The sequence below is a fragment of the Lynx canadensis genome, chromosome A3 (genome assembly GCF_007474595.2).
Source record: "Lynx canadensis isolate LIC74 chromosome A3, mLynCan4.pri.v2, whole genome shotgun sequence".
NCBI classification, from domain to species: Eukaryota; Metazoa; Chordata; class Mammalia; order Carnivora; family Felidae; genus Lynx; species Lynx canadensis.
Genome location: NC_044305.1, coordinates 104,708,493 through 104,722,402, shown reverse-complemented (window position 1 = coordinate 104,722,402; position 13,910 = coordinate 104,708,493). Strand labels below are relative to the sequence as shown.

The 13,910-nt window shown below is 45.6% G+C and overlaps 1 protein-coding gene across 2 annotated transcripts in view; it reads left to right on the top strand.

Annotated features, from left to right (window-relative positions):
• Positions 1 to 10,237, top strand: part of NCAPH (non-SMC condensin I complex subunit H) — a 33,248-nt gene extending 23,011 nt beyond the window's left edge. The window contains exons 13-18 of one of the 2 annotated variants that reach the window (XM_030311196.2): positions 1,593 to 1,703; positions 2,898 to 3,080; positions 3,732 to 3,845; positions 6,027 to 6,118; positions 6,458 to 6,533; positions 9,711 to 10,237. In XM_030311196.2, coding sequence (XP_030167056.1) covers positions 1,593 to 1,703; positions 2,898 to 3,080; positions 3,732 to 3,845; positions 6,027 to 6,118; positions 6,458 to 6,533; positions 9,711 to 9,770 — 636 coding nt within the window. In that variant the 3' untranslated portion in view covers positions 9,771 to 10,237. The remainder of the gene's footprint in view (positions 1 to 1,592; positions 1,704 to 2,897; positions 3,081 to 3,731; positions 3,846 to 6,026; positions 6,119 to 6,457; positions 6,534 to 9,710) is intronic. The other variant, XM_030311198.2, reaches the window with a different exon arrangement.
• The last annotated feature ends 3,673 nt before the right edge of the window (positions 10,238 to 13,910 follow it).

Here is a 13,910-nt window from a genome sequence, read left to right as displayed (position 1 = left end):
GCGGAAGAGCAGGATGGTAGGACACTTCTCAAACCTTGCCCAGCCTGGAGCTGCTCTCTGTGGCCACAAGCCACCCCCTTTTCCCTCAAGCCCTTATTGTGAACATTTGAAGATTGTGGCCTTCGGTGGGAATTTGCATATTCAGATGTTAAGGTGGTAGAACAAAGTCATTGAGACCTTGCATTCCAGGGGGTGGTTTTTTGTTTTTTGTTTTATGATTGTCTCTTATAGAAGAAAGAACTTTTGCTTCTGATTGTCCATAGGAACAAATTCACTGTGTGGTAGGGCAGCCAGGCAGCAGGAGCTGGAGATCCCTGACCTTCCCAGCAGAGTTACACTGGGAAAATGACTGTTAAGCTCTGGAAACCCTGGAAATTAGATGCTGGATTAATAAGCACTATTTGGTTAGAGACTATACAGATCAACCACCCATCCAGTTTAATATCTTGCAAGGGGATTCTAATAGCAACCGCTGTCATGTTCCCTTCCTGAAACACTTTTTGTAGACTGTGGACAATTTAGAGTGTGCCTCGAGGAGAGTATCCTAAATGGAGAGAGATTTAGAAATAGTGTTATAGGAGGAACAGTGGAAGAAAGTGGACAATAAATGCCTATTGTTGAATATTATTTTTGGATTTGTATTATAAAAACATTGAAGGGTTTTTTTGGCTGCTTTTGGATATAGAGTTGTATTAAAATATTCAGTATGCTTTGTAAACTACATACCTTCAGCCTCATGTCCTTCTCCCCAAAGAAACCCCTCAGGCAAAAATCACTGGTCTAACGATCAGCAAATATCTGAAGGGCTGTGGTCATAGGCATTCCCAAAGGAGGAGGCAGACTTGTTCTCTGAGGCTCTGGAAGGCAGAACAAGGACCCTGTGTGTAACAACAGGGAAAAAAGCTGGATGTTTCTTCTTATGATTGTCCCAGAAATGAGACAGGCTGCCTGTGAATTAAAATTGTGAATGGGTTTTCTCAGAATTGCTCGAGCGGCAACCAAGTTGACTTCTTTTCAGATAGCTTTAGGCAGTTTTGTTTTTAATGAAGAAACCCTTTCCAATAAAGTTGTGCACAGACCTAATTGCACACCAGCTCTCTGGTTTATTTGGGTTGGATGGAGTCTCCAAGCCCTGCTACCCCAGGGCTTGCTCTAGAACGGAGCTGTGCAGTTGAAGTTGTCAGGATTAAGATGACTTTTCAGGGCCCTTAGAACTCTAAAATTCTATAATTCTATTTTTTTTTAATATATATATATATATTTTTTTTTTTTTTTTACATTTTTATTGTTGAGAGACAGAGAGAGACAGAGTATGAGCAGGGAAGGGGCAGAGAGAGAGGGAGACACAGAATCTGAAGCAAGTTCCAGGCTCTGGGCTATCAGCACAGAGCCCGACATGGGGCTCGAACTCACGAACCGTGAGATCATGACCTGAGATGAAGTCAGACGCTTAACTGGCTAAGCCACCCAGGCACCCCTAAAATTCTATAATTCTAGGAGATTGATCATAAGAACTAAGGTTATTGTCCATCTTAGTTTAGAGATGCTTTCCTAGAAATTGCTTTCTACTGTTATTCTTTCCTTCATTCTAGTTACTTAAGATGGCCCAAGGCCAGAGGGCAGGAACTGAACATTATGAAGAAATTGGAGACTATGATTACAACAACCCTAACGACACCTCCAACTTTTGCCCTGGATTACAGGTAAAGGAGAGAAGAGCTCTGTCCTCTCTTCTAAGCGGAAGAGCCTTCTTTCCTATATGGTGGAAAGCTGCAGGAAATTCTAAATCAGGTGGGGAGTTTGTGGCTGCCTGCCCTGCCCCAGGCATCAGGGAATGAGCAAAGCTGAGGAAACAGCCAAAACCTTGGCCTGCTTTGCCGCCAGTCCTACATGTGGAAAGCGAATGATCATACTCCAATAAACCAGTCAATATCTTTAGCCTGTGCAAAGCACTTATCTTGGCTATTTTGGGATTTCAAAGGAAAATACTCTTCCTGCTCTGAGGAGCTATTATTTTGGCTAGGGAGACAGAGCACATAGACATGTGAAGATGGTGTGATCTGATAGGCAAAAAGTCTATGGGGTAGATTCAGGAGACCAGGCTTCTAGCTCTGATTTTGGTTCTTACATTGCAAACTTATACAAGGTACTCCCCAAATTTAGATCTAGGTTTAGGCTAAATAATCTCAGTATTCCTATTGTGAGTCCACTAATGAGATAGCAAATGTAAATAACAGAAAGGGGGAAAATATTAAGCCTCATCTGTGTCCCTGTAGGGAGAGGGACGAGGACTGCAGAATAGTTTGTTCATCTTACCATCTTACGTGGAGAATTGCGTTGTTACATTTTAGTGAAAATCCAGACCTCTTGAGTGCTTCTCAAACTTTCCGGGTGTTTAAGAATCACCCTAAAAAAGAATCACTGCTAAAAACAAGTCCTGGGTCCCAGCCCAGAGATCTGATCCATTCCTGCTGGCCTTGGTCCAAGAATGAATTTTTCATGGCTCCCGGACAGGAATCCTGTGGCCGGCTGGAGACCCCTGGCGACTCTTGTGCTCACATTGGGTGAGGGATGTGGGTCAGATCCCAGTGTTTCAAGAATGCTTTCTATAAAATGAAATCTTAAGTTGGCCTGAAGCCAAAGGTGATACTGGCAGTTGTGATTATTGAATTCCTTTTAACTTGCTCTAGAGGTCTTAGTTAACAGAAGCTTTCCTCTTAGGGTTTATGTATAACAGGAAGATAAGTAGAGGCACCTAGAAGTCCATCGTAGGCTTGACTCACACAATGAACCCTCAGGTGCTCTGCTCTTGATGTGTAAATACAGTCTTTTTCAAGGATACTTCTAAGCCTCTCAGACAGCTTCTGCCAAACTTGAAGAACTGTTTTCTTGCCCAGGCTGCTGACAGTGATTATGAAGAGTCGGATGATTTATTTGTGGGACCAGTTGGGACCTTTGACCTTACATCTTGCCATCCACCTAAAACAACACAAGAGAATGATGATATCCCTGAAGTCCAAGGATTGGACATCACCACTTATGGGGAGTCGAATCTGGTAGCTGAACCTCAGAAGGTAGAGGTGAAAGCGAGAATTATATTGTTTGCCTGAGATCCATTTAATTTGCCTCCTATATGAGAGTCATATGGGTCTGGGCTTGATTTTTTTCCCCCCCTCCATTTTAAGTTGTTGCTCTTTAAGTGGCTGTCTCTTAAGTAGGGCTGTGTTGGGAATGAGCTGATGCTAATTAATGTGTAGAACTAGTCATCTCTCCAGAGATTGTGATAAACCATATAACTAGGAGCAAAGTGGTAAAGTATGTGAATGAAGGCTGCAGGCAGGGAAAATCGGTTTCTGTGCTGATTGCGTGAGGCTAGCTATTTGTCTCTGGAAAATCTTGGCCAGATTCAATTTGTAGTAAATTATCATGCATTAAGCATCTGTCCCATACCAGGTGACAGGCTTGGTGATTTCATATATATTTGATTGACCTATGTCTCTTACACTGGGATTCCAGGTTAGTCTTAATGTAGATTATACTTGATCAACAAGAAATTAGGTTAAAGGAAGGGACTCTATTTTGGTATATCCAAAGGAAGTTCTAGAACTCCTTGGATTAAACCAAACTAGATTCTTTATTTGAACTCCAGACTTTTGATTTTACAATGGGTTGATGGTAAATGTTTTTTTTTTTTATTTACTTAGTTTTACTTGGTTATATATCTATTGCAGGTAAATAAAATTGAAATTCATTATGCCAAGACTGCCAAAAAGATGGACATGAAGAAGTTGAAGCAAAGCATGTGGAGTTTGCTGACAGAGTTCTCCAAGCATGCAGACACGGAGGTAACACGTTCTGCTTACTGTCTAGGTGCCCGGCATGTGGGAGGGGAATACCTCACGGTTAAGGCTCTAAGATCAGTGGCGTGAATTCAGAAAGCATTCATTCAGAAATACAAAGAAACTTCACACCTCTGAAAGAGAAATGAACCAAGTATATGAACATGCAAGTCACACGAAAGGCGATGCAGATGGTAAACTAGTGCACGTGACATTATTCAGCCTTGCTGGTAATCAAAAAATACAGATGAAAGCATTTTAGGCTCTTTTAAAATAGCAACTTTAGCAGTTAAACAATTTTTTCAGTACAGAGTTGAGGAAAAGCTTGGAGCACTTACTCACTGCTGGTGCAATTTAAGTTGATAAATGACCCTTTTGGAAAGCAAATTCTAACATCTCAGGTGCCATAAAATGTTTAAGCCCTTTGATCTAATACTTCTTGATTTGGGAAATATAATCAAAGTAGGAAAATAGTAAAAAACAATTTTGTCAAATTGTCTCTTTCTCCTTCAGAACAAGGTGAAACCTTGACTGACTCTTTCCAACTAAATGGAACTCTCAGTTAACCAGAATCCTTCCATCCTCTCTATTGGACCGCTAATGCTCAGGCAATGTTCTGAGCTTTCCAAACCCAACCCGTTCTCCTATACCTTCTCCTGTTGACTGAGAAGTGAAAATCATGCTTTGACTGAGGACCCTGAGTTGTGTAGTCCTACATATCAGCTAAGGCTCCAATCGTATGCCTAAATCTGAATAGGATGCAAATGTAAGGGAAATGTGCTTTTTACAAAGTAGAAAAGGGGTGGGGTGCCTGGGTAGCTCAGTCGTTAAGTGTCCGACTTTGGCTCAGGTTATGATCTCACAGCTTATGAGTTTGAGCCCTGCGTCAGGCTCTGTGATGACAGCTCAGTGACCGGAGCCTGCTTTGGATTCTGTGTCTCCCTCTTTCTCTGCCCCTCTCCCACTCACACTCTGTCTCTGTCTCTCTCTCAAAAATAAATAATAAAACATCTTAAAAAATTAAAAATAAAAAAAAAGTAACAAAGGGGTTCTACGTAAACTTTGAGTTTATTTATTTATATATTTATTTTGAAGATTTGTTTATTTTTTAAAGGTTTGTTTTTTTTTTTTTTTAGCGTTTATTTATTTTTGAAAGAGAGAGACAGAGCACAAGCTGGGAAGGGGCAGAGAGAGACACACACACAGAAGCAGGCTCCAGGCTGTGAACTGTCAGCACAGAGCCTGCTGCGGGGCTGGAACTCACAGAGATCATGACCTGAGCCAAAGTCGGATGCTTAACTGATTGAGCCACCCAGATGCCCCTAAAGATTTATTTTATTTTTAGAGAGACAACACGCGACCAGGGACGGGGGGTGGGGGGAAGGAGGGAGAAGGAGAGAGGGAGGGAGGGAGAGAGGGAATATCTTAAGCAGGCTCCATGCTCAGCACAGAGCCCGATGTGGGGCTTGATCCCACAACCCTGGGATCATGACCTGAGCCAAAATTGAGTTGGACACTCAACTGACTGCGCCACTCGGGCACCCCAAACTTTGAATTTAAACAACTTAGAATACCCTCTACTCCAGGGATTATGGTTAACTAAGAATTTATTCTTTTTTAAAAAGTCTTTTATCACGAAAATACTCAAACATATTAGTAGAGAGAGAATAGTATAGTGAACACCTACTTCTGATAACTATCACTGTTTTATGTATACTGTCACCCATCCTGTCCTGCCTCCCCATCCCACCCACCATGTACACATTCTGAATTATTGTAACACAAATACGAGACATGACATCCTTTGATAACTGCTTGCCGTATGGATTATGGATTCTGTGCTGCCCTTGGCTGCGTTAGGCCAGTTGAAACTATAAATGATCATGGCTTTTGTTGGTTTGTATTTTTTTTCCTCAGAGAAAACTAGAAGACTTTTTGCAGTTTTTCCTTTACTGGGATTACATTGACATTGACATCAACATTTACCATCACTTGGTAGTCAGTGTCCTGGTGCAGGGCTAAGGAATGGAGTCCCCTTATGGGTCCCTTTTCTTTAAGATGTAACTTAGAAAATGTGGTTTCATTCAGATGTAGACTTTTTGGAGATACAATCTTTAGGTTCATGTTGCTTTCTTGAAAGTGAACTGGTCCTACAGATCGGAGTTGTCAATATCTTTCTTCTGTTAGACAAACCACAGTGAAACTGGAAAAGAAGGGGACATGGGAAAGGTGGCTGATGAGAAGATGCTCAGCGGGCTCACAAAGGACCTGCAGAAGAGGTGCGTGCCAGTGACCGCAGGGCTGACAGACCCTCTGCACACGCTCTGCTCTTTTAATACTTGGGGCAGTTTTTCTGTGTCCTCTTTGCATTGTGAAATGAGTTAATATAGACCAATTTTTAAAAAGGCATTTTTCTGCACCATTGGCTGGAATGGGACAAGTGATATTTTATTTCCAAATGAGAAACTAGAAGAACCTGCTTATAAAATGCATCTGAAATATTTCTTTGTTTCTGCTTAGTTTGTTCACTGGACATGTGTATTCATACTTGATGAAAGAGCCTTTGTTCCTAGAACAAAGCAGTGACCCAGCTAAATACTTGCCTCTTTGTTTTATAGCTTGCCTCCCCTCATGGCTCAGAACCTCTCTATACCTCTGGCCTTTGCCTGTCTCCTACATTTAGCCAATGAAAAGGTAGGTAAATCTGGTAAGCGTGGGAGTATTCTTTGTTCATCGCAACCTGTTTGAGCTCTTAATTAGATCTCTCACGGGCAACCTCATAGGACATCTTAAATACAGTGACTTATGCAGTACTTTCAACCCAGAGGATTAACCATGCACTTAGAAGTGACTTAGAAAAAGGCCACTGGGTGTGATTAGCAATGAAAATAATGAGGAGGACCCAACTGGGGAAATTTTTAGGTGCTGAATTGTGATCTGTCAGTTCCCAACTTTAAAACATAAAGTGCTTTTGTATTTTTGGGTGTCGGAGGCTTTAAAGGGCAAATCCTGCCGGTGCCAAAGTCAAGACACATGGAGATGTGGTGGAGGACGGAGGGCCAGGTGAGGATGAAAGGAAAATTGATGCAGGGAGAGGATAGTGAGACATGGAGGCCATGGCCAGCAGGGCTGCACCACCAACAATGCCAGGCTCCGCAGTGTGCCACGCCAGCCAGTAGAACTGAGCAGCTGTGGCACAGTCACCAGAAGAGCAGGCAGGGACCCATCTTCCCAAGAGTGTGGTGGCAGCTACCCAGGAGGCAGCCCAGTGAGGCAGCCAGCAACAAGCCCCAACAAGTGGCACTGCGTGAGGCTTTGTACCCTTTGTATTCTTTTGTGTCCTTAGGCAGCTGGTCCCTCACGTAGACTTTGGCTCTTGAAGTAGAGCATCACTAGGGCTGGGCATGTCTCGCTGCTATCGTGCACCACAGCTGTGGATTCTAACCTCCTCCAAGACCGGAACCCTGCCCCAGAGCCGAGAGTGTGGCGCCTGTCTGAACACTGAAGAGTGGTTTGAGAGGACTGATAAGATTGCACTGGAATGCCAGCAAAAATGGGGTGCTGCAGAAGCACCCAGGATTTCCTGTGTGCCAGTGCCTGACCTCTGGCCTCGTAATTAAAATGACGCAGTGATGATCGGCTGTTTCGCAGCTCTGGGCTTGCTTGGACCGACTGCTGGGCCCGAAGGCGAGAGGTTCCCTTGCAGGATGACCCGTGTAGGATAGCCTTCAGCCTATCCACGCGGACCTCCCACTGGGAGTCAGGGACCACTTTTTCTCTTTCGAAGCTCATGAACTCACTGAAGAAGAAGAAAGTGTCCATTTGGCAGAAGCTAGTTTTGAGGCTGGGCGGGGAAGAGATTTGGAAGAGCCAGTGAGCCAGGACAGGTGCTGCGCGTGTGCACCTACGGTGCTGACTGTTGGGCCCGGGCGTTCACTACTGAGGCGTGAACAGAGCAACCCAGCTTAGCTTCTGACGGGAAGAGCTTATACATTAGAGCCACCGTGGTTGATTGTTGACCCAGGAACATTGAACTCACATGGCTGCTGGGTGAAAGGTAGTAAGCAGCAGTGGCTGACTGGAGAGATCATGTGCCCTGTTCAGAAGTCCTGAAGACAAGGCTAGGGGACACACAGCCCCATCCGTGGTTGTGGGAGATGGCAGTGAGAATGGCTCCGTGTGATTCTTGACATGTTCCAACTTATCCAATGTCAGAAGCAAACTACATGAAGAAAGAATAACTAGGAGGGAAAAAAAAAACAAAAAGATATTATCATCCTGACAAGAAATCCACAAATGGCTCTGAGGAGGATTCCCCATCTGAAGAGGAGGGCACACAAGCCATCCATCTGTCTGACATTCAGAAGTGTGACTGTAAAGCTGTTCTGGGGGAGGCCTGGAACCTCACACCATCTTTACGGACGTAGGTGCTGGTGAACTCTCCCACTGGGTGTGTTCTCCTAGCACACACAGGCTCCTAAAGCACAGGGTGCCCCCAAAGCTCAGAAACCCTCATCTTGAGTCCAAATTAAGAATGTTACTGATTTCACTCAATTGCACCAGTCTGAGAATCGGTGGTGCCCTGGGCTGTGTGTCTCTGCAGAAGCCTGCCTCTTCCCTGTGAGAGAGCGGCTGTATGATCTACACTCGGTTCCCAAATAGACCGGGCCGAGGAAACCCTGCTAAAAAGCATCGGTGATTCTGTGGCCTCACTGAGGCACATAATGCTCTGGCTCCAGCACTGCGCTGCTTCCCCCAACAGCAGGGCCGGGATTGTTGTGCTGTGATCGAGTGTGTCTTTAGGGGCCCAGAGCGCTCAGCATTTAAAGGATGGGGAGATGGCACCAGACCAGAAACCCTTGGGCTAAGCGCTGAGGGAGGCCATTGCTGGGTCTTGGCTTTGGGCTGTTTGAGAAGATTTGACTGTAACATTGACCCTGTCAGTTACCATGATAGTCTGCAGGGGTCTGTGGTAACTCAGTTTAGAACCACCAAGAGAAATTTCACAACGCTTAATACCAGAACATGACTCTCTTGTGGCCTTCTTTCTCCCTGTCTTTCACTCCCATCTGGACTCTTCATCAGCCACTCTGGGAATGAGCTCCCCTGAGAAGTGCGACGGGGCTTGGGGTGCAGTGGTGGACGCTGGGTCTCCTCTACCTCTGTGGGCCTGAGTGCCAATATGGTGTGACTGATTAGCCAAACCTGAACCGCTTCTGGAACCTGAGTCGTAGAAGTCACACTTCAGGGGGGTATGATTTCAGCTTTCCATCGTTAGCAGTACAGAAAGGTGCACCAGAAAGGGTGGTGTGGTTGCTGAGTGCCAGCACATCGTGCCTGCCTCCAGTGCCAAGTGAGGGGAGGTATGCTTATGGTGAGCTTAGGCAAGACAGGCCTCTGGCAATTGTTTGGTCCTAAAGGAAACAAGTGCCTGGGATTGGTGGGGAATTCATGGGGTGGGAGAGTGGGGGTGTTAGGTGGGGGAAGAGCTGAGAGGTAGGGAAAGGCCTGAGCAGATGGAGCGAGGGGGCTGTCACGGCCGTCCTCAGGGATGAGGTTATGGGGCAGGGAGGGGGAGGGCCTGGACAAGGCCACACATGGCTTCCCATCCACTTTTCGTTCCTTCCAGAGCAAATAGCTTAGCTCTTGGGCCCGTTACAGAGAGAGGTTGTTGCAGGAACCAGCGCCAGGAAGTCTTTCTTTTTGCCTTTTTTCCCCCTGCAGTTGGCAAGGATTTGCAATTAGCTTTATTATGCAAACGATATTTGCTATAACATAATCTTCTTACAATCATGGGACTTAGTTCATTCTTTGTAGTCACCACCCTGTTACCTTGATTAGAATCTGTTCATGTGTTTGATCTTCCTTCAGAATCTAAAGCTGGAAGGAACTGAGGACCTTTCCGACATTCTTGTGAGGCAAGGGGATTGAGTTTGCCCGAGAAGAGTTGGCAGAAAGGGGCTCATCGCTTCTTCGGTGACCAGGACGTCCCCACTCTGGGTGCTGCAAGTGCGGCAGGCCTGTGGCAAGGCTGTAGCCCACTACCAAAGTGCCGGGTTTTTTATCTGTTGCTCTTCCCTTCTCTTCCTCACGGTCTGGGAACCAGCACCCTGAAGCTCTTTGATTAAAGTTTCCTGCCCTGTGGTGACCACAGGGAGGAGATGGTGAGGGCACTGTTCTTGATTATGAAAACCTATATCCATGTTTTGAATTCATGTCTAGTTTTTGCCTCCTCAGTTGATCTTTGTTTTTTTCCACACTTTTGTAGAAAATTATTTCCCAGTAGGCACTGGTTGTCTTTAAACAGCTGTCTAAGCCATGTACATAAAATACATCGTCTGTGCACTTACAACTGTATATATGTTATGTCTGCTTAAATAAAATCATTCTGAATCATATGCTTGACAGAATATTTGACTATCTTCTAGATAAGTTTTAGAGCTGGTGCTTTCCCTTAAGGGGGTTGCAGTCTTGTTAGCTTGATGAGGTACCTGTGTGTCAGTAAAGGCAGGAAACACTTAAGGGCTGAGAAGATGGGTCTTGTAACAGTAGAAGAGAAAGAAACCACTGGCTGGAGGTTCAGATTTCCAGATTGGGTCCATTGGGCCTATGAATTCTGCTGGAGGGTGATGGTGGTAAAAATTGCTAACCTTTGTTAAGCAGCTACCTCCTGTGGATTACTTCACTCAGCCTTCTTAGCATCTCTGTGAGGAACATAGTTTCATCACTCACATCTTACAGAGGAGAAATAGGTACTTGAAGGTAAAGGAACCTGCCTAAGGGCAGACAGCTGTCAGAGACTGATCTTGAACTAATGTGCTTCTTAGAGTCTGTTCTTAGCCACTGGTACTATCTGCTGCTCAGATCACAGGCTCTGCCTGTAGACATTGATCCAAGTAATTCTCTCCTTGGCAGGTCCTCCATCTATCAGAGCACCCTGTCACCACTCACTGGGTAAATAGAGATCTTGGATCTCTATTCAGTGAGGTATTTGATTGGCAATACCTCTTGATAATAAAGAACTGATTTCTAAGCCAAAAACCACACAAAACACACCCCAGAACGTGCTTCCCAAATCGTGTCCAAAAAATGTTACCTGTTCTGCCACATTGAGAGGGTAGACTTGTGAACATGCATTAGAGGAAAAGGCGGTGATGCTGAGTGAGGATCCCTGTCCTGCTGGGGCTGAAGCCCCCCACGCCTTTCCCCTGCCAGGTGAGCGCTGCCTCTCCTGCTCTGCTCTTACTTCTGGGAGTGCAACCAGCCAAGCCCGTACACTCCTCTCTAGTCCTGTTTCCCAGGGATGATTCTGTTCAGTAAAGCAAGGAAGAGCCTGTGTTTGTTCATCTGCACATCAGGTGTACCACATGCATTGCTCATAGCTGACTAGAGAAGCAAAGTGCTCCTCTGGGCTCCAGTCACCAAGCTGCCTCGGATTCTTCCAACAGTGCTGAGTTCATCACATTTTATTCTTTTTGATAAAAATGATTTATGACATGGGGTGCCTGGGTGGCTCAGCGTCCTACTTTGGCTCAGGTCATGATCTTGCGGTTCGTGGGTTCAAGCCCCACATTGGGCTCTGTGCTGGCAGCTCGGAGCCTGGAGATGCTTTGGATTCTGTGTCTCCCTCTCTCCTTGCCCCTTCCTCACTCATAGGGCCTCTAAAAAAAAAAAAAAAAAAAAAAAAAATCTGAAGGAAAAGGCGATTTCATTTGCATACCTTTGTAAGATTTCCATATGCACAAAGTCTCAAATCAGAGGGAAAAAAAACCTTTGTCAGCTTAAATGGGACAGTGCTGCATTTGTGTCTCTGTCATAGGCCACGTAGTACCTCTCTCAGTGGGTTGGTATCTCAACACTGTTCATTCTGGATTAAGTGTCTCTTCTTGCTTATGATGTCCTTGCACCCTCTCTGCAATAATAATTCAGACTACGAGGAGCTGCGGTGGGGGGGTGGGGTGGTGGTCGCATTTCCAATGAAGATAAACTTCCTCTGTCCTTTGGGGATGCCTGAACGGAAAGTTTCCTTCTGGAGCTCTGCTAAACAAGATATATTTTTTTTTTTTACTTCCCCAGGAAGGAAATAGAACGGTTTCCCAATTTTCCCTGCTTGTCAGGAGGCTCTGGGAGCAAGCTGTTCCAGATCTTCTGAGTCCGAGTGCAGAGTACTTTTTCATAACAGAAATCGTTTCCCTAACATTAGAGATTATTTTTCCTGGATAAGGATGAGTGGAGTTCATTTACAACTGGGTTTTCCAAAGTGAGACCTGGTCACAGTTCCTTAGGAATTAAAAATCCTGCAGAATCAGAGGAGGAGGAGGAGGCCATTCCCTGGAAGGAAACACTAAGGCATCAGAATGCCCTCCCTCTTCCTGCTGAAGGTGCGATCAGGACACAAAAACAATGGAGGAGAGTCCCCCTGTGGCAGGAGGAAATGCAGCCAGTGTGGAAAAGACAGATGAAGCCACCGAGGCTGAAATGCTCAGCCTCACCAGTGGGGGTGTCCTGGGCAAAAATACGCGAGAACTACTCCTTTGCCAAAATGGAAGCCCCGTTTGGGAAACCATCCCCTCTTCTTACAGATGAATAGGAACACTGAATTCAGGATATTGCCTTAAAAGTGTCCCTCTGGGTTGCAGTCACCTCCTGTAAAATATAGTTTCTGTAAAATAAAGATGGGAGTTGTAACAGGATCTAGTCAGGAGACAGAAACCTAGAACATGAATAAAGAACTTACTATAAAGAACGTTTGCTAGGTATATAGGGCATCTAAAGTAGCAACTGCTAGAAGCAACCAGCGGCCCCAGGGCTGGGAAGACAAAAGGACCAAAGGAAAACTTCGAAGAGGGCTCTGCAGAGCAGAAACTGGCCCCTGAGGAAGGGTGCTGCCCAGCTAACGATGGTGTCTAAGGGGGACATGGCGAAGCTGGTGCTGGGTGCTGGAAGATCGGTGGGTCGCTACTGACATGAGGAAGCACCTCTGGGTGATGCTCACAGGATCAGGAAGCGGACAGGAAGGAGCGAGTCCTTTTTTCTCCAGCCCTGCAGTCTCGTTCAAGTGCCTCCCGTTGGCATAACCTGGCTGGGAGTGGCTCGCAAAGCAGAAATGGAGCTTGCAGAGTGGCACAGAATAGAGGGTGGGTTGGAGCTGAGGGATTGATGAGGGAGCGTGGGGGGCAGGCTGAGGGCAAAATACAAGCTAACAGCACCCCCATCACAGGTGGAATGTGTGTGATAGTCCTCGGACACGCCTGGTTACCCAAGAACAAAGGAAAGGGGTTTAAGTGCTTGCCATGATGATGTGGGAAACTAAGGCAAATGTAAAATTAAATTCCCTTACTGCCTGTAGCCCATTGACAAGTCCTTAGGACCAGCAGAGTGACCTTCTCCAGGAACTCAGCTGCCTCGATGATGACACTATGCTAGGGGCAAAAGAGAACCTTGGCTTAACATTATCCCAACCTTGAGGATCCTGTTAAGTCTACTTCCTTCATCTCAACTGCCCCCAAGATATATGCTGGAAATCATACTCCAAGCTTATGGCAACCCCCATATACATCTGAAGGGTCTTATGCCTGAGGTTTTACTAAAAGGTAATAAATGGTGTTTCCCTAGCAACAGCGAGCCCCTCAAGGTCCTGGAAACCTTGCTTCCCAAATACCTTAGAGACTTACTCTATCCCTGACCCCCTCCCAACCTGAGGGTATATAATGAGTTATCCGTCACAACCCCATGCAGCTCTTCCTGCCCATAGGTCCTGTCCCTGTGCTTTAATAAAGTCACCTCTTTGCACCAAGGATGTCTTCGAGAATTCTTTCTCGGCCGTCGGCTCCAGATCACCCCACTGTCACCCCCAGACTTCATCAGGATGATTACCTCAGACCTGGCACAGGGTAGGTCTCATCTCTAAGGCTTCTAGAATCCTTCCTTCATGCTTCTCTTTGAAATAGGCTTTATTTATATTTGTTCACCTATTTCGGTGAGATACTGGTAAATGTTCAACTGACCCTGAAGGTGAAGCCCAGGGAGGCCTTGAGGAAGAGGTGGCGGCTGTCTGCCTTGAAGGGTTGA